General features: G+C 47.0%; 1 protein-coding gene across 1 annotated transcript; it reads right to left on the bottom strand.

Annotated features, from left to right (window-relative positions):
- Positions 1-16,445: 16,445 nt before the first annotated feature.
- On the bottom strand, positions 16,446-18,325 carry LOC125520781 (desmethyl-deoxy-podophyllotoxin synthase-like). The gene is made up of 2 exons (XM_048685799.1): positions 17,350-18,325; positions 16,446-17,253 (listed from the first exon to the last, which is right to left on the bottom strand). The coding sequence occupies exons 1-2, from the start codon at positions 18,271-18,273 to the stop codon at positions 16,600-16,602; spliced, it is 1,578 nt and encodes a 525-aa protein (XP_048541756.1). The 5' UTR covers positions 18,274-18,325; the 3' UTR covers positions 16,446-16,599.
- Positions 18,326-20,073: the final 1,748 nt, after the last annotated feature.

Here is a 20,073-nt window from a genome sequence, read left to right as displayed (position 1 = left end):
TGTGCTTGCTACCTTACATTCCATCTAATCGGCTAGGGTAGTAAAGGGAGAACTACTGTGATTGTGTTTCTGGTTTACCCGGACAAACACCTCAGTAGAGAAAGCCAAAAACTGACTGTCATGATACGGAGAGTGTTGGTCAGCTATTCGGCGACCAAGTATAAATCTCTTGCAATTTTCTCCACATTATGCGATAGGCCGGCCTTCACCCCCTCGGGCATTTATAGCACCCAAGTTCGGATAATCGAACAATACTAGGGGCTGCGCCCGCACATTATAAAACTCCTATGGCTAAGTGAGGGCGATAAAGCCACATAGTCCGATTGCCTAGTTCGCCGCACTAACACCTCCTTCACGGACCAATAAGTTGGGTCAAATGTGTTTACGTGTCATACCGAACACCCCCGTACTACCTACGAGGGGGCTGAAGCCGACGACTAGCCAACTCTCGGATGTCTTAAACAGCCGCACATGAGAAGATATTTTTAAAATAAGCAACATATCATACCTAGGCCTTGTTTCATGCTACAAGATTAAACAACATAGATACATTCATTCAAAAATGATATCATTTGAACATTAGCTCTCTACAATGCGGGATCCTTTCAGGACATCATCAAAGTATCGCTCCAGCGTGCAGCGCTCTTTGCTTGTGGGCGGTCCCTCGGTTGCAAGCTTGGTGGCGTCCGTCTTCACCCACTGCACCTTGACACGGGCGAAGGCCATCCGCGCACCTTCGATGCAGACCGACCGCTTCACGACATCAAGCCGAGGGCAGGCACTAACCAGCCGCTTCACGAGACCGGAGTAGCTACTGGCATGGGTTCAGCCGGCCAAAGACGGATTATCAAATCCCTCGGCCAATTCAGCCACCCTATGCAGTTCGGTCCATTGCTTCAGCTAATCGCTAAGGGGCATAGGATGCTCTGGCGCAAGGTACTGCGACCAGAACAGTTTCTCCATTGAGCTCCCCTCTTCGGCCCGGAAGAACTCCGCAGCATCAGCAACACTCCGGGGCAGGTCCACAAACACTCCTGGAGAACTCCAAATCTGGGTTAGAAAGATATACCTTTTCTTAACAAATTTGCTCTGCATGTTAAAGGCCTTACCCGCCGCAATTTGCCTTGCCTCTTGGATCTCCCGGACAACGCTTTGGGCTTCGGCCCGGGATTCTTGTGCACTGTGGGGTGCCTTGGCAAGTTCTGAATTTTGCTCCGAACTCTTGCGCTCTAAGGACTCGCATCTGCCTATGGCATCCTTGAGCTCCTGCTGGACTTCCTCCACTCGCGTTTCATGTTTAAGGTGGGAGGCTTGCTCCTCCTCCGCCTCCTTCCTGGCCTCGGCCAGCGCACTCTTGAGGGCCTCGACCTTAGACGTGTCAGCTGCAAACATAATCACAAAACTCATTCAGATAACACATAAGAGCTGACACCATTTCAGACATGTTCTCGGTATCACATACCTTGTTTTTGTTATAACTTCCGCCTTAGCTCAGATGCGTCGGCAGCATGGGCAGCTGATGCTTGTTTTGCAGCCTGTTTGTTCAAATAGATATGTATGTTAACCCCCTGCGTGAGTTATTAGATCCTCTATTCGGTTTTTCCTTCCGAACATCAAACAGAGTCTCATGGGCTACTATCTATACACAAGCATCCTTTTTATACAACTAAAAGATACTGTAAAGCACATACCTCAAAGCCTCCTAAAAGGCTAGTGTAGGCTTTTCGCTCAGTCCGCTTTTCACGGACTGAACCTTATCAATCACCGTACCCATAAGGGTACGATGTTCTTCCACAATGGCGGCGCTCTCACCCAAGTGTCTGACGCCTCCGCATAGACATAGGTTGCCGGTGTCGTAGGTGCGCCCCCTTCTCGCAAAGAGGGTTGCTCATCTATTTTCGGAACCATGTGGGTTTCCAGAATGACATTTGGTTGGGGGCCAAACTGGACATGGCCCCCGTCTCCAGTCTCCATGGCGGTCGGTTCCCCCATGTTCTCGACAGCCTAAGTGTCACCCTCCGGCACCGTCTTGGCAGCCTTCGCTACCTCTCCCTGTTTCAGAAGGGTCCTTTGGGATGACACCTCGGTGTTATCCGCGGCAGTGGGGGAGGAAGCTGGTGGAGGCTATTCACTCGCCATCATCATGTTCGGACCCAGCGAATTCCCGAAAGATGAGGATCGCTAGGGGAGGACCTTAATCGGACTGCAGCATACAATATAAATGCATTACATCTATAAGCCAGAAAAGCCGGACATATATATATAACTTTGAGTACTTGCGATCCGGCCAGGGGCTTCGGCCCTGAGGCGCCACTCGTCGGCGTCTGATTCGGAGTCATCCGTAAGGGACGTCCTCCCTTTCTTGGATGCCTCTGCCTCTAGATTGGCGGAGGCTGCCCTTTCCTTCTTCTCCCCCTTAGGGGGGGAGTTTCTCTCTTCCTCCTCCTCTTCCTCTTCGTCATGGGAGGAGAGGGTTCTGGTGTCCCCGAAGACTACGTTCGAAGCACCCTTATGGCAGAGGCCGCTCTTGGACTCCTTGCCCTTCCCCTTGGCTTTCTTTTCTGGCGCCTGGTATGGTGCCGGGACCAGCATCCTCGTCAATAGAGGAATAGCTGGGTCTTTGGGCAGCAGAGCCGGACAGTGAATCCGGTCCGCTTTCTTCGTCCAGCCCTGCAAAAGTAAATGGAGGGTTAGTGTGCTCCTTGGATTCACAAAGTAAGCTTATCAAAGAACTTACGGGGGTCGAAGCGTGGGTGCTATCATAGTCGAGGTCTTCGGTTTCCTCCGGCCATGACTTATGGCTCTTGAACAGCAGCTTCCACATGTCTTCGTGCTTCATGCCAAAGAACCGCTACAGGGTCTGGGGACTGCCCGGGTTGAACTTCATCATGGGCTCTTGACGCGCCTGACAGGGGAGAATCTAGTGGAAGAGCGTCACCTGGATCACGCTGGCGAGGCTGGTATTTTTATCTACCATGCTCTTGATGCGCTTCTGCAACACCGTTACCTCGTCAGATGATGCCCAGTCCAGGCCCTTGTTGAGCCAGGATGCTAGCCGCATTGGGGTCCCAGACTTGAACTCCGCACGAGCAACCCATGTGGAGTCACGGGGATATGTGACATAGAACTACCCTTGCTGCCATCCCTTCATGGTCTCCACGAAGGTTCCCTGGGGCCAAGTGACGTTGGGCAGTTTTCTCACCATAGCGCCACCGCAATCCGGCCATCCACCACTTTCGGCTTCACATTGAAGACCATGAGCCATAGCCTAAGTGGGGGGAAATGCGGAGGAATGCCCCACATACGACGATAAACGCCGAAATGTTGAGGAAAGGATTTGGGGCTAGATCATGGAAATCTAGCCTGTAGTAAAACATGAGGCCACGGACGAAAGGATGAAGGGGAAACCCCAGTCCGTGAAGAAAATGAGGGATAAACAATACCCTCTCATCGGGCTTTGGAGTGGGGATGATCTGCTTTTTGGCTGGAAGCCGGTGGGCGATCTCCTTGGCCAGGTACCCAGCTTCTTGGAGTTCCTTGATGTTTTTCTCCATGACGGAGGAAGCCATCCACTTGCCCTGCGCTCCGGATCCGGACATGGCTAGAGTACTTTCTAGGAATGGAGAGGATTGAAGCTTGGGCGCTAGAGCTTGAGGGCAGATGGGCTAAGGAAGGGGAAGGCGTGGGGTAAAAAGGGGGAATCTTATCTCCTTATAAAGGCAGTGAATATCATGCGTCCCCCATGAGCCTTAAAGCTCACCTATTTCCAAGAGGTCGTGCGAAACGACATGGTTGGTTTTCCCAAACCCGTATTGATGAGAATCCCGTAATAAGGGGCATGATCTCTGCTTTGACAAGACGTGTCATCGGTGGTTGCATCTCAAAACACGAAACAGGAGGCTGGAAAACGGTTTGAAATAATAAAATTGCCGGACATAACGTCTCACCAGTGAAATCTTCAGAAGACAGAACTTATCTGTATTCTTCCCTTGTAATTCAGAGGTATGACTGTTGTACAGAGCTGGATATAGTGCTGACGATCAACTGCTTTTAAGTGTTCGGTGGAGGAACCCGCCTTGCAATGCCGAAGACAATCTGCGCGCCGGACACATCGTCATTGAAGACTGGTTCAGGGGCTACTGAGGGAGTCCAGGATTATGGGCTCCTCGAGCGTCCAGGCTAAGTGATATGGGCCGGACTAACGGGTCGTGGAGATACAAGACGAAAGACTTTCCTCGTGTCCGTATGGGACTCTCCTTGGCGTGGATGGCAAGCTTAGAGTGTGGATATGAAGATTCCTTTCTCTGTAAACCGACTCTGTACAAACCCTAGTCCCCTCCGGTGTCCATATAAATCGGAGGGTTTAGTCTGTACAGGCAATCACAATCATAATCATATAGGCTAGACAATTAGGGTTTAGCCATTATGATCTCATGGTAGATCAACTCTTGTAATCCTTATACTCATCAAAGTCAATCAAGCAGGAAGTAGGGTATTACCTCCATCAAGAGGGCCCGAACCTGGGTAAACATCGTGTCCCCTGTCTCCTGTCACCTTCGATCCTTAGACGCACAGTTCGTGACCCCCTACTCGAGATCTGCCGGTTTTGACACCGACAGTCGTCTCGCCAACTATTGCTTCTACAACTATTGCTAACACATAGTGACAAAGTAAAGCAATTACATGGCGTTTGCATTTCATACAATAAAGAGACAACCATAAGGCTCCTTCCGGTTGTCAGATATCTTACAAGACATGATCATCTCATACAATAACGTTTATCACATCATGTCTTGACCATATCACATCACAACATGCCCTGCAAAAACAAGTTAGACGTATTCTAATTTGTTGTTGCAAGTTTTATGTGGCTGTTACGGGCTTCCAGCAAGAACCGTCCTAACCTACACATAAAACCACAACGGTGTTTCGTCAAGTTTGCTGTTTTAACCTACTTCAAGGACCGACCGCAGTCAAATTTGAGTCAACTAAAGTAGCAGAAACATACACCCGCCAGTCACCTTTATGCAAAACTAGTTGCATGTCTGTCGATGGAACCGGTCTCATGTGCGTGGACATGTATGGTTGGTCCGGGCCGCTTCATCCCTCTATATCGCTGAATCAAAATAAGACGCCGGTGGTAAGCAGTATGACTATCACCGCCCACAACTCTTTGTGTTCTACTCGTGCATATCATCTACGCATAGACCTGGCTCGGATGCCACTGTTGGGAATCATTGCATGGAAAGAAAAAATTTGTCAACGCACACACAATGATCTATCCATGGAGATGCATAGCAACGAGGGGGAGAGTGTGTCTACGTACCCTCGTAGACCGAAAGCGGAAGCATTTGAAAATACGGTTGATCTAATCAAACTTCTTCTAGCTCCGACCGATCAAGCACTGAATGTACGGCACCTTCGAGTTTTGCACACGTTCAGCTCGGTGACGTCCCTCGCCTTCTTGATCGAGCAAGGCGTCGAGGTAGTAGATGAGTCCCGTCAGCACGACAACATGGTGACGGTGATGGTGAAGTGATCCGCGCAGGGCTTCGTCTAAGCACCGCGAGAATATGACCGGGGGTGTAAACTGTGGAGGGGGGCATCACACACGGCTAACAATTGATGTTGTGTGTTCTAGGTGCCCCCCCCACACACACACACATATATATATAGGACTCCTCTTCTGTACTCCTGGGAGTATGTACTCTCATTCTCAATATACCTCATATACGCATTAATTATATCTCTTTATTATTCTCAATATACTTCATTAAATATTCTAAGATACCCCAATACGAGTTTTGTTGAAAAAATATCATCTGCGATGTACTTTTTGTAATATACCTTTTTCACGTACAAACACATCAGTATATACGTAAACATTTAAAAATATGTAGACTCATATGAATTTTTTCATGAAACTTATTTTGGGGTATCTAATAATTACTAATGAAGTATATTAAAAATAATAAAGTGGTATAAAAGATTCATCTATGTGGTATATGAGAAGCGGGAGTACGTACTCACAGAGTACACAACCATTTTCCTATATATATATATATATATATAGAGAGAGAGAGAGAGAGAGTAGCACTATTCTATTCCTAGGATTAGAATAACTATTTGGATCACGGAGCGACCTATATAAACGCCGCGGAGTGGATCCCGAACTCCCGAAAAAAAACCAACCTCCCGGACCACCTCTGCCGATTCCACAACCTCCCGCACCACCTCTGTCGATTCCCCCCGGCTCCCCCAACCCTCCCATCATCGCCCCTGGCTCTCGCCGCTGCCCCCGGACCAACCCGCCTCCCGCCGCCGCCCCCCAACCCCGATGCACCTCCTGCTTCCGACCACCCGACCCCAACGCCCACCTCCTGCCGCCGGCCACCAGACCCCAACGCCCACCCGCTTCCGGCCACCGAAGCCGCCGCCGCCGGTGTAGCCCCCGCGCCCTGTTACCGGATCCACCGGTTGCAGCGACACGACACCCACCTCCGCCCCCTTCCCCCAGCGACCCCGACTCCGTACTGCATCGGGACACCACCGGTGGCCTCGGATCTGAGCACTGGCCACTAGTTCTGCGGATGCTCACGCGGGGATTGTGCTACTCCGGCGAGCTCCTTCATCCTCGACCACGGCGCACCGACGATGCCCTCCTCCCTCTCGTTCCCTCTTCCATCCTCGAGCCCAAATCCGATGAGCTTGTCAGCCGGCGAGCCTTGCTGTCCCTACTGCTGCCACCACCCGATGTCCATCGTGCCTATCCGCGATATACCTGCAGCTAGAGGAGGGCTCGGCCTGCATCAAAAGGAGAGCACGACCTGCAGCTGCGTAGCCACATTCATCAGAGAAGATAGAGGCGGCTGGGTCATGGATCTTGCATGCGCCCCTTCGGCTAGGAGGCTGCCACCAGCAGCAGGTCGTCTTTCCACATCTCCCTGTATAGAACGCTGACGACTCCAAGCTTCTCAGTCCCTCTACCCTCCTCCAGTGTTCCTTTGCATAAAACGATCTCTGGTCCCAACAAGCTAGGAGAGGTTCGTGTATTGTTGCTCACGAGGAAAGTTTATCTAAGTTGATGCAAAAAGTTCGTTTTGTAATTCATGGAAGTTTGATGCCTATGCATGTGAGACTGAAACTGTTTTCATTTCATGAAAAGCCAAAAAAAATTTTGTGGATGTGTTGTAGGTGTGTGTCCGCGCACACGTATTACACTAGATTTTAGAACTATTTTTGTCATGTTTGTTTCTCCATATTGGTTTTATAGTGTTAGTTTTCTATGTTCATGGAGTAAAAAATTATGAAGTTCAATTTTGAGAAAGCAGCAAGTTCAACCAATACGAAAACACTAAAAAACATTGAATATAAACTTTTTTAGTGAGGTTAAAATTGGAAAGGCATGATAAAAAAAATGTTCTCTGTTCTTTACGGTAAAAAATGTATCATGTATTGGTTGGTTTCCCCAACTAGTTGCTCTCTGACACACATTATATTGCTGCTTTCCTTATCCTTCATGAAACCGTTACAAAAAATAGAGCATAGAAGTTCAATATTAAAAGCAAAAAACAAGCGTGCATTTCTTGAAGACAAAAAAAGGTTGATGCGAAGTTCATATTCTCTGCCATGGAAAAATGTGCATAAAAAGGTGTGATTTCGAAAGTTCAGGTGTAATGAACATCGAAGTTCAAACCAAAAAAATTGAAAAAAAATCATGGAATTCAAAAGAATAAAAACTATGGAGTTTCATGAAAAAAATCAGTAGCACGTGAAGTTCATGTTTTAGAAAATTTTGAAGTTCACGTGTACCATGTACAAAAGAAAAATGATCAAATGAAAAAAGGGACCGCCTAACCCGTTTCACCGAAAAGCAAAAAATGCATAAAATGTCGCGACAAAATTGTATAAGAAGTTCAAATTTAAAAACCGAAGCAGGTCAACGTTAAAAAAAATGAAGTTTTAATATCATAAAGACAAATTTGGAAGTAAAAAAAATTTGAGCGAGAAGTTAAAAAAAAGTAGTTCAAAAATCTTTATAACGGGTTTTCCCCGTTTATAAAAATATCAGAGAAGTTCAAATGAAAAATAGGAGCATTTCAAAAGATTGTATAAAAACTGATTCCCCATTCTATAAAAACTAGAAGTTCAAATTAAGGTAACGGCGTGGTATCGTTGTTTTATATAAAAAAGCATTTTCCGCGTTACTAACCAATAAAACTAAGAATTTCAAATTTAAAAATGGTGAAGTTCGATGTCTATAAAACATTCAGATTTTTCACATTATTAAAAAAACAAAAAGTTCAAAATTTTAAAACAAAGAGGTTAAAAAAACTCGAGTTTCCTTGTTACTAAAGAATAAAACTATGAAGTTCAAATTAAAATAACAGTGAAGTTCAAATTTCATAAAAATCTCAAATTCTCATTCTAAAGAATAACTAATAATTTCAGATTAAAAAATAAAACAACAAAAAAAGTTTTAAAAAGATTTTCCCCGTTTTAAAAAAAATTGGATTTTCCCCGATACTAAAGATTAAACCAAGAAGTTCAAAAATTAAATAACAAGAAGTTCAACTTTTAAAAATAGAGCGCTTCAAAATTTCATAAAAAGATTAAGAATTAAAACCAGGAAGTCCATATTAAAAGGATGGAGAAGTATATAAAACTCAGATTTTCCTCGTTATTAAAGAATGAAAACAAGAAGTTCAAAAATTAAATAACAAGAAGTTCAACTTTTAAAAATAGAGCGCTTCAAATTTCTTAAAAAATATTAAGAAATAAACCAGGAAGTCCATATTAAAAAGATAGAGAAGTTCGATGATTATAGAAAACTCGGATTTTCCTCGTTATTAAAGAATGGAAACAAGAAGTTCGAAAATAAAATAACAAGAAGTTTAACTTTTAAAAATAGAGCGCTGCAAAATTTCATAGAAAAAAAATTAAGAAATAAAACAAGGAAGTCCAAATTAAAAAGATGCAGAAGTTTGATGATTATAGAAAACTCAGATTTATCTCGTTTATTAAAGAATGGAAACTAGAAGTTCAAAAATCAAATAACTTCTAAAAAATTTGTTGCTATAAGTTCAAGTGCTTCGTCCGCGGAAGTTCAAAAATTCTTGTGAGAGAGGTTGAACAAAAATACATGACGGAAGTTCAAGATGAAAACAGCGGGAAGTTCAACTGCTACACGAAATGCGTTTCAGATAGGAAAATGAGAATAGAAAACAAAAAAGGCTTAAAATATTTTGTTGCGAGAAGTTCACGTGCTACTCCCGGTGAAGTTCGAGATCTCTAGTGTGAGACGTCCGACCTTCAGTTACATGTAAAAAAACAGGCAAAACGACGTTTTTTACGCATTCAAAAATATATTTTGAACCGTTGCGAGTATGAAAAACTCATCAACACAAAAAAGTTACGTGTTTTTAATAGCTTTCCATCGGTATATCATTTGCTCAATTACGGTAAGTGGTTTGAGAATTACGGGCAAAAAACATCACGTCAAAAAACAGAGTGAAGTTCAAACAGAACTGCCACAGAAGTTCAAGTACTTCACGCGATGCATTTTCGACGAATCTGTTTCGCGATAAAGGCAGAACGAATGATCTCGTCGTTTTCGAAATTACTTGAAAACAGCTAGGAATCAAAGAAATTCGTCAACATGAAAAAGTTTCGCATTTTCTGTAGCTTTTCAACAGTATATTATTTACCCCATTCCGACAAAGTTTGTAGAAATTACGGTGAAAATATACATTTTTCGCCATTTTCAAAACTAACTTAAAACCGTAAAGAATTGGGAGAAACAATACATACCAAAAAGTTCCGCATTTGTTCAAGCTTTCCAATGCCATATCATTTGCTGCATTCGGACGTACGGTTAAAAAATTAGCTCGAAAATACGAACTCGGTAGGACTTGGACCATTTTCTAAATTACTCTTAAACCATTCAAAATTAGAAAAAAAAACTGTCAAGCTAAAAAAGTAGCGCATTTTCATAATCTTTCCAACACCGTATCATATGCCTCCATTGGATTAGCCGTTTAGAAATGACATTGAAAAAATGAACTCAACTGTTCGGTTTACGAAATTTTACGTTTTTTCAAATTACTATTTAACCATAGGGAATTAGAGAAAACTTTCAGCATGTGGAAGGAGCGGTTTTGCAGCAGCTTTCCAACGCCATATTATATGCCTCATTCCGATAAACGGTTTAGAAATGCGATCGAAAATACGATTCACGTTTTTGTGCGAAGAAAAACGGTTTTCAAAACTGCTCTTAAACCGCTTATATTTTGCCAAAAATTTAAGTTGGGTCAAGATATTGGTGTCCATAGCTTTCCAACAGTATATCGGAAGCCCCATTTGGGCAATGTTGGCGGAAGTTCAACCTAGTTCATAGGGAAGTTCAACGTACTACTAGCGGGGCAGGTTAGGTTGTGATCAGAATATTATTCTGATCCCGTGATCAGAATAGGTTTGATCAGAATAGTGTTTAGGTGGGAGGTGATGAGAGGCAGCTAGGGGGCGCCCCAAGTAGGCCGAATCCTACTTAGGGTCTTCCCCAATTCAGCCTCCCCCCTTCCATAATTGCCGGAGGGGGGAAAGGGAAGGGGAAGGAGAGAAGGAAAGGGGGGACCCCTCTTTCCCTTCTCCCACTCGGCCTCCTTCCATGGGGGGGGGGGCTCCACCCATTGTGGGCTGGTATGCTCCCCTCTCATGGCCCATATGGCCCATATATTCCCCTGGGGGGTTCCGGTAACCCCTCCTATACTCCGATAAGTACCCGATACACTCCGAAACACTTCCGGTGTCCGAATACTATCGTCCTACATATCAATATTTGCCTTTCGACCATTTGGAGACTCCTGGTCATGGCCGTGATCTCATCCGGGACTCTGAACAACATTCGGTCACCAAATCACATAACTCATATGATACAATATCGTCATCGAACGTTAAGCGTGCGTACCCTATGGGTTCGAGAACTATGTAGACATGACTGAGACACTTCTCCGGTCAATAACCAATAGAGGAACCTGGATGCTCATATTGGCTCCTACATATTCTACGAAGATCTTTATCGGTCGAACCGTTATGACAACATACGTTATTCCCTTTGTCATCGGTATGTTACTTGCCCGAGATTCGATCATCGGTATTTCTATACCTAGTTCAATCTCGTTATCGGCAAGTCTCTTTACTCATTCCATCATACATCACCTCGGGACTAACTCCTTAGTCATTTGCTTGCAAGCTTATGATGTTTATTACCGAGAGGGCCCAGAGATACCTCTTCGATACTTGGAGTGACCAAACCTAATCTCGATATATGCCAACCCAACAAACACCTTCAGAGATACTTGTAGAGCATCTTTATGATCACCAAGTTATGTTGTGACCTTTGATAGCACACAAGGTATTCCTCCGGTATCCAGGAGTTGCCTAATCTCATAGTTGAAGGAATAAGTATTTGACATGAAGAAAGCAAGAACAATAAACTGAACGATCAATATGCTAAGCTAACGGATGGGTCTTGTCCATCATATCATTCTCCTAATGATGTGATTGTGTTATCAAATGACAACTCATGTCTATGGTTAGGAAACCTTAACCATATTTAATCAACGAGCTAGTCTAGTAGAGGCTCACTAGGGACACGGTGTTTGTTTATGTATTCACACATGTATTAAGGTTTCCGATGAATACAATTCTAGCATGAATAATAAACCGTTATCATGAATAAGGAAATATAAAATAACAACTTTATTATCGCCTCTAGGGCATATTTCCTTCAGTAGCTTGGTGGCTCCCAACAGAGTGAAAATAGTGAGAACTAGTGGGACATCATCGAGATTCTTGGGTGTTGTTTTGGAGTTTCATCCTTAAGTGCACTTAGCAAGAAGCTCATCACCTCACTTTATTGATTCCCTTTTGATAATATGGGCATACATGTGAACTCAATGTGGCCTCGGATCACTCTCGAAACAGGCTTCAAGGTGACCTTGGATCACTAAAGGATAAAATCTATATCCTTAGCCTTGTCAATATTTCTCCTTGTGGAAGTAGATCTCAGTAACCATATTCCTAGCAGCAACCATGTTGGATATGCCCTAGAAGCAATAACAAATTTTTATTATTCTATTTTCATGTTCATAATTAAGTTTACATTTTGTATGCTATAATTGCATTGGTTCTTGAATGTGAGATTCAGAGAAAAACCTAATTTCATGTGCAGAAAGATAAACACCAAATAGATCCCTAGTCAGGCCTCTAGTGTCAAAGTGAACGACACCTCCGAGGTATTCGCACATACCGATCTAGAGGTATAACAACACTCGATGGACCAACGTGAAGAACTACTAAGAAATCTAGAGAGAAAGGGCAGCCAAGCAGTGTCCGATGGGTGATATTTTTACGCTCCTCACACCATTGTTTAAACCGGATAATCTTGGAAATCTTGACAAAATCACCCCGATATCGCCATTAATGACTAATGAATACGAGAGAATCTGGAAATTTTCACATAAGAAAATAAATAAATTACTGACATTGGTATTACCCTTTAAGAAGAAAGAAAGTGAAAGCATAAAAGAAATAATGACAAAATTTGCACATAATTTTAAAATAAATTGGCATTTATTATAATAGGCAAGAATAACAATATAATAGTGAAATATTCATAATTTTTGTTAAAGAAGGATTGATTTAGCATTGGTATTAGTCTTAAAAAGAAAGAAAATAAAATATAAAAAACAATAAACAATAAATAAATTTTTCTAAGGAAGATTGAATTAGTGGCATCGGTATTACCTGTTAAGAAAAAATGCACACAACTTTGCACTTAAATTTGTTTTTTTTTGCAATATGCAAAAAATAAGTATATAATAGTGCAATTTTTGCAATCTAGTAAAATATACACACATATCGTATAGTATTTGTGTGTATACATTTTCACTCATCCAACATCCCAAAAATACCCATAAAGAAAAAATCCACTAAAAAAGAAGAAAGAATACCGAGGGTATTTTTTTTTTATAACAATTAGATTTGATTTTTTTTCTCATATGCAAAAATAGGTGTATAATAGTGCAATTTTCGCACTCTAGTAAAGTTTACACACATATCCTATAGTGTTTGTGTGTATATATTTACACTGGTCCAACATCCCAAAATTACCCATAAAGAAAAAAATAAAATCGACTACAAAAAGAAGAAAGAAAACCAAGGGTAATATTTCTTTCTAACACTTAAACTTGATTTTTGTAATATGCACAAAATAAGCATATAATAGTGCAATTTTTGTAATCTAGTAAAGTTTACACACATATCGTACAGTATCTGTGTGTATACATTTATACTCCTCCAACATCCCAAAAATTACCCATATATAAAGAAAAAATCAACTAAACAAAGAAGAAAGAAAAACCGAGGGTAAATTTGTTTTTTGTAACACTTAAATTTGATTTTTTGTAATATGCAAAAAATAAACATATAATAGTGCAATTTTCGTGATCTAGTAAAATTTACAAACATATGTATAGTCTTTGTGTGTATACATTTACACTCGTCCAACGTCCCAAAAATACGCATGAAGAAAAAAGAAAAATCAACTAAAAAAAGAAGAAAGAAAACCGAGGGTAAATGAACGGGTGTGTAGAGAGGTGTGTCGATCGCCGGGCTAAAACAGAGGGAGAGAGAAGAGTGGTGGGTCAGAGCATCTCCACCCGTTCACCCCCCCCCCAGCGCATAGGCCGGCCCTCTTTCGGGCACTCGCCTGACGATATTTAGGCCCTGGGGGCGATCTATGTCCGAGCCACACCCCCAGGTGCCGCCCCCAAGGCGTCGCAAATTCAAACTTGGTTCATTCCCGCTCCCAAAAAACGCCAAAAGTCCGGCGATCAGCGCCATAGTTCAGCGATCACCTTGCCACAAGTCTGGCGATCAGCGCCACAATTCAGAGATCAAATAAAAAGTTCCGCGTGCAAAAGAAAGGACGGACGCGTTCCTTCAAACGGCGGTGTCGGCCTCCGGCGTCGGAGGAGTCGGCGTGTGAGGGCTGGCCGGCGTCGGCGCGGCTTCTGTGCTGGGTGTCGTCGAGGCATCATCGCTCAGGCTTGGCGGCGGCGTAGGCGTCGGCGTGGGAGTTGGCGCCACGGTCGACGGCATTTGGTTCAGGATGGGGCCGTGCTCCACCAGGTACCACGCCTTGAGCTGCTCGTCGTCGCTCCGGAGCATGTCCGCGCCCCCATCAGGAAAGCCAGGTCGGTGTTCCTCTTCTTCGCGGTGACGTTGGTCCGGAGCAGGTCGAGCTTGACGACGCTGTTCGTCACCAACGCCGACCACCACGCCTTGGTTTTCTCTTCCCGTTGGGCGACCCGGGTCTGGGCGTCGGCGAGGCAATGCTCGATGGACTCTTGCACACGCGTGGTGGCCGACTCGGTGTGTTTCGCTGACTTGGCCCTTTTTGTTGCCGTCTGGGCGCCGGTCGGCCGCGCCCGGCGTTGGCGTGTCCGGCTTGTACGTCTCCTTGGCCTTGGCGAGGGTGCGCCGGACATCCGCCCACTTCTCACACTTCTATATCTGAGAGAAGACGTGGAGGTACTTGAAGTCTTGGTCGCTGCTGTCCTGGCGAAACATGGCGAACTTCTGCACCATCTGCACCGAGGAACAACAGTCGGCGGCGCATATGGCAAAAAGAAAAGGGAGAGACCGGCGTGCCATACTTGATCCTCGATGCTGGCGCCGCTCTCCGGGCGAGCCGCAATCTCCTCGACGATCCCATGTCATTTGTTGCACGCCGTTTGGATGAGCCCCCAATGGTTCACCATTCCCTTCGACCCGCGCTGCATGTAGACGCCTTTGAAGTAGGGGTCGACGAGCTTGCGCTCGTCAAAATCGGCCTTGATGCACTCCCAATACGTGTCGACACTCTGGTTCGTGCCGGTGATCGGGTCGAGGCAGGCACTTTCTATGCTTCGGCGAGGCACTCGTCCTCCTTGGATGCCCACTTGACCCACAGCTCGCCGGTCCTGGCCGCCTGCTTCTTCTTCTTTTTCCCTTTCCTCGCCGGAGCAGGTGCCGACTCCTCCTCCTCCTCCTCCTTCTCTTCCTCCTCGTTCTCCTCTGGCTCCTCCTCGCCGTAGTCGAGCTCGACGTTCATGTCACCGTTGAGGTCCATTGTGTCGTCTTAGGCAATGAACCCGAGAGAGGCAGCGGCAGCCGAGCCGATCATGATGATGTCGTCCATGTCGGCCTCCGTCGCGTCGATGTCGCTGAGATGCGGCGAGGAGGCTTGTGAGAAGAGCAGCGCGCCACGGCGGAGAGGTGGCGTCGGGGAGGCTGCGTAGGCCGCCGGTAAGTAGGTGTACGGAGGGTACTACACGCCGGCGAAGACGGACGAGGGCGTACGCTGAGCCGGGTGACCATGGGGGAAGGTGATGTTGGGGTTGAACCCGCCGTGCACGTCGCCGTCGCCTGCAGCCCCAGGGTTGTGGCGACGATGAGAAGCCGGGCGAAGACCCGACACTTTGCTGGCTCCAGGACGCGTACAGGTCGTGGCCGCCGGGTGGATTCATCATCCCCGCGCGAGCCGCCTCAGCTTGTTCGACCGCCCGCTCCGCCTGCTCCACCACCGCCGTAGCCGCGAGCGCCGCCCTGTCCTGGGCCTTCTTGGCGTTGGCCCTATTCCGCCGGTCGAGGGTGACAGCCTCCCGGCGCTGAACTTCCGCCCTCCAGTCGGTGTTAGACATGCCCGGGGGCTTGGACGGTGGCGCCCTCTACTTCCTCTGCTTTGGCTGGGTGGTGGCGGCGGCGGCATCCGTCGCGGCGCGGGGGGCCACGTACTTCTTCGGCGGCAGGGCGGCCGGCTGGGAGGGGAGGAGGAGGAGATTGGCGGGAGGAATGTAGAATGGGAGGGAAGCCGATGGGGGAAAGGGGGGAGGCGGGAAAAGGGCCTCCTCTCGCCGACAGAGCGGCCCCACACCCCTTTTCGCTTCTGCCGGTGCCCCAAGGCGACCCCCGGGCGTTTGGGTTCGGCTAGGGTTCGCCAACTGTTATTTCGGCCCAAACCGGCGCTAAATGAGATCTTGGGGGCGCGACTGGACCGATTTTCAGGCGCCGGCGCTAAAAAAACGTCTTGGGGGGGGGGGGGGGGTTGGGGACGCGGCTGGAGATGCTCTCAACTCCACAGGCTAAAGAGAGGGGCAGCTGACTAAAGGGGTAACATGCTTCAGCCCGTTAAGGAATCGACTGAGCCAAAACAGCGATTAGTAGAAAATATTCAGCCCGAAACAAGACAGCAGAGATGACCAAAAAAGGTGCACGAATCTTGGAGCGGCAACGAATGGACACAAAAATCGACCGACTCAAATTCAAAAATCAGGCAACTTACATATAGCTAAAGTGCAAAAAAAAAACTCGAATGGAGCCAAATTAAAATCAGTCAAATGAAAATTAGCAAACTATAATACTTGATGGTACATAGTACACACATAGTTCATAAATATTGAAGGAATAGACATTATTTGGTGTATTATTACAACTTGCTTGCTCAACCGATAAAGCTTGTGGGATGTTTTAGCACATATTGTCTGTGAATAATTTCTAGGACAGTTCACCGGTGGTCTGGTCTTCTAGATGGCAAGCTGACGATGGCTGCAGGTGCAGGCTGGACCTAGTGTGCACGATGATCCCAAACACCTCGCCCATGTCCAGTGTCTCCGGGCCTGCCCCACCGGGAATCGCCCAGTCAAAGTGATACAGCAGGTTGGCCAACACGAGCTCAAGCATGGTGGTCGCGAACAGGCCTCCAGGGCACTGCCTGCGGCCAGCTCCAAACGGGATGAACTCCATGTGCGGCCCTTGCGAGCTGTACTCCACGCTCACGCCCTCGAACCTCTCCGGCCTGAACTCCGCGGCGTCCGCTCCCCAGTGCGCCGTGTCCCTCCCCACGGCGAAGGCGTTTATCATGACGGCGGTGCCCTTGGGTATGTCGTAGCCCATGACCCGGCAGTTCTCCTGGCTCGCCCGGTGGATCAGCGGCGCGGAGGGGTGCAGCCTCAGCGTTTCCTTGATGACCATCCGAAGATAGTGCAGGCCGGCGAGGTCGCCGCTCGTGATGGTGGAGCTGCGGCGATGTCCGAGCGTCTGTCGGACTTCGAGCTTCGCCCTAGCCATTGCCTGTGGGTTGCGGACGAGTTCTGCCATGGCCCATTCTAGCGTGGCAGCCGTGGTGTCGGTAGCAGCTGAAAATATATCCTGAAACAGTACGTGTTGCAAATTATTCTGTGAGCACTGAGCGTCAATCAACGCTATCTAGAGAAGGTTGCAAATCAGTAAAGCAGAGTCGCTTACAAAGATGACGGCGCTGATGATGTCTGACGTGAGAGGGAAACTGAGGGTGTCTTCCTTGCCCAACCTGAGGAGCACGTCAAGCAGGTCCTCGTTGTCTCTAGCGGTAGCAGCATCAGAAGCACCATTCGGTACTTTGGTCTCCTTGCGATCTTGGATGATGTCTCCTAGGATGCTCTGCATCCGGGAATGGAGCCTCCTCATGGCGCGGCCGGAGCTGCTCAGCCACCGCACCAGCCGGGACGACGGGAAAAGGTCCACCAAGCTGAACCCTCCCCCGAGAACCGCCATTACGTCGAGCTCCCGGAGGTAGGCCTCCTGCTGCCGAGACTTGCCGCCGAACACCGCCCTCGCGATGACGCTGTTGGTCAGCCTGGCCAGCCCCTTGCCGACGTCGACGACGGCGGAGCCGGACGGCGAGGCAGAGGACGCGGTGACGACCGACTCCACGAGATGCGCGATCTCGGCCTGCATGATGGACTGGATGCGCCGCACTTGCATCGCGCTGAGCAGCTCGACGACGCAGATCTTGCGCATCTGGCGCCAGTGCTCGCCGTAGGGCGCGAAGATGATGCCCTCGCTGGCGCTGCCGACGACGTCCAGCGTGGGGCCGCTCGTACGGGTGGCGAAGGTGAGATCGTTGGTCTTGAGCACCAGCATCGCCGCCTCAGGGGTGGACACGATGACGTTGGGCACCTCGCCGAGCCTCAGCAGCATGAGCGGGCCATGCCGGCGCGACAGGCGGAGCAGCGCGCGGTGCGGCGGCAGCTTCGTGGCGACCAGGTGGTGGAGGCTGCCGATGACGGGGAGGTTCCATGGACCCGGAGGAAGCCTGGCTCCTGTGCCCTTACCGCCCAGAGCCTGCCTCAGAATCAACGTCAGGAGAATCGTGGCTAAGGCCATCAAGCAGAGTTGGTCCATGTCCATGGCGACTTTAGTGGTAGTGGGCCAAATCAGGTGCTCTCTCCAACTACGTGCTGAACTGTTATATTATTTATAGTGCGCTCTAGACTGTAGATGGAGCTGCAAGCTGCTGCACTGCAGACAAGTCATGCATGCATGCATGCATACAAGAAAACAGAAATAGCAGACACACACAGCTTCCTTCCTGCCATCTTCGGACGTCCAGATCATGTAGAAATAACCACAAACGTACTGGGGCTAGACAATCCAACATGTGCATGCATTTTCGTCCTACTATCAGACTTGTAACCGTCTGAATAGTCTCTACTATCTAGTCAAAAAATAGCGACTGGTGAGCGAAATCAGCTGGTCTCCAATCCAACTACGTGTTGGACTATTATACTGTGGTTATGGTGTATAGTGTAGAACTGTAGATGGAGTTGGTGCACTGCAAACAAGTCATGCAAGAAAAGGAAAATGGCACGTACTACATCTCTCTTCCACCTTCGTAAGTCCAGATCATCAAGAAAAAATGACAACAATTGTGTGGGAGGTGGGAGCTGAATGATCCAACATGTTACATGCCGCATGCATTTTCGTCCTACCAACACAGACTAGCAACCGTCCGAATAGTCTTTAGCTTTTTTTTTTGAGACATGAATAGTCTTTAGCTGGTCTTCGGTCCAACAAAGTTGCTGCACTGAAGAATCTCTCTCAAAAATAAGTTGTTGCTGAAGACAAATCCTTTTGTTGTGCGGGTGCTGAACACAAATCTTCCTAGTCGTGGCCTCGTGGGCTGGATGTGTGGTCGTGGTACAGATGTTTCTTTTTTTTAACAACACAAGATCTCATATACACACGCATACATTCACCCTTTTTTATAGCTAAAACATCCTTTCGACTTTTTATTCATTAGACGCTAGCATTTCTGACTGTATAATTTCAGTCAACCATCCAGGGATTACATCGAACACAAGCACATATACAGAAACCTTTAAAGCATGCCTAGCTATACAATGGGCTACCGAATTTGTACGACGACTAGCGAACCGTAGCTTGAATCCCTGAAAAAGATTACTCATATCCTGGATCACTCTAAAGAGATGAAACCAATTCGACTTCTGCGGAGTTTCCCATAGGCTCTGAATTTGCTGACAGTCCGTTTCCATCTCAACATACTGAAGCCCTAAAACCCGCGCTGTTGCTAGCGCATCCCTGCAAGCGAGGATCTCGATCGTGAGGGGGTCTGTAACTTCATCGTAGCATGAACACCCCGCTCTCACGAACGACCCCTAGTGGTCCCGGACAACAAGCCCGCACGCGCATACACTCACCCCTATGAACGCACACCCTATCCCTATGAGCACCTCTGAAAGACTGAGCCGACATATCATCTTAAAATTTACGAAGTCACCGTAGACACCTCGTCGTCGACGGGAACGTCTCCTCTCACTGAATGCGCATGGCCAGGAATCCTGAAATAAATTCAGGAATAAATGCGAGCACCAGGATTTGAATCCTGCTGGGCTGGGATACCATAGTCCCTCTAACCATCCAACCACAGGTTGGTTCATCTTTATCTTTACTTAATAATAAAGCAAATAGGTATTTTTGGTCCGTCATGACATTTTGCAAAAAAAGCACCTCACTATTTTAAAAACCCGCAATACATATTTTCTGGTGCGTGGGCTGCGCATTGTTTCTAATTTTTTTTTGTTTATCCCTTGCATGGGCCACTTGGCCTGCTATGTTCTATTGTTTGTGCCCTTGACTGCACATGTCAACAAAGAAAAAAAGGAAAGACCCGATAATTGAGGATATGAG

This window comes from Triticum urartu, chromosome 7 (assembly GCF_003073215.2).
Source record: "Triticum urartu cultivar G1812 chromosome 7, Tu2.1, whole genome shotgun sequence".
NCBI lineage: Eukaryota > Viridiplantae > Streptophyta > Magnoliopsida > Poales > Poaceae > Triticum > Triticum urartu.
Note: the sequence above shows the minus strand (reverse complement) of the source record. Positions and strands in the feature narration are given on the sequence as shown.

Excerpts from the sequence above, each read along its gene's own strand:
- LOC125520781 (XM_048685799.1), bottom strand. The coding sequence starts at position 18,273 with ATGGACATGGACCAACTCTGCTTGATGGCCTTAGCCACGATTCTCCTG. Across the intron at positions 17,254-17,349 it reads TCATCAGCGCCGTCATCTTT|GATATATTTTCAGCTGCTAC; the intron begins GTAAGCGACTCT and ends GTACTGTTTCAG.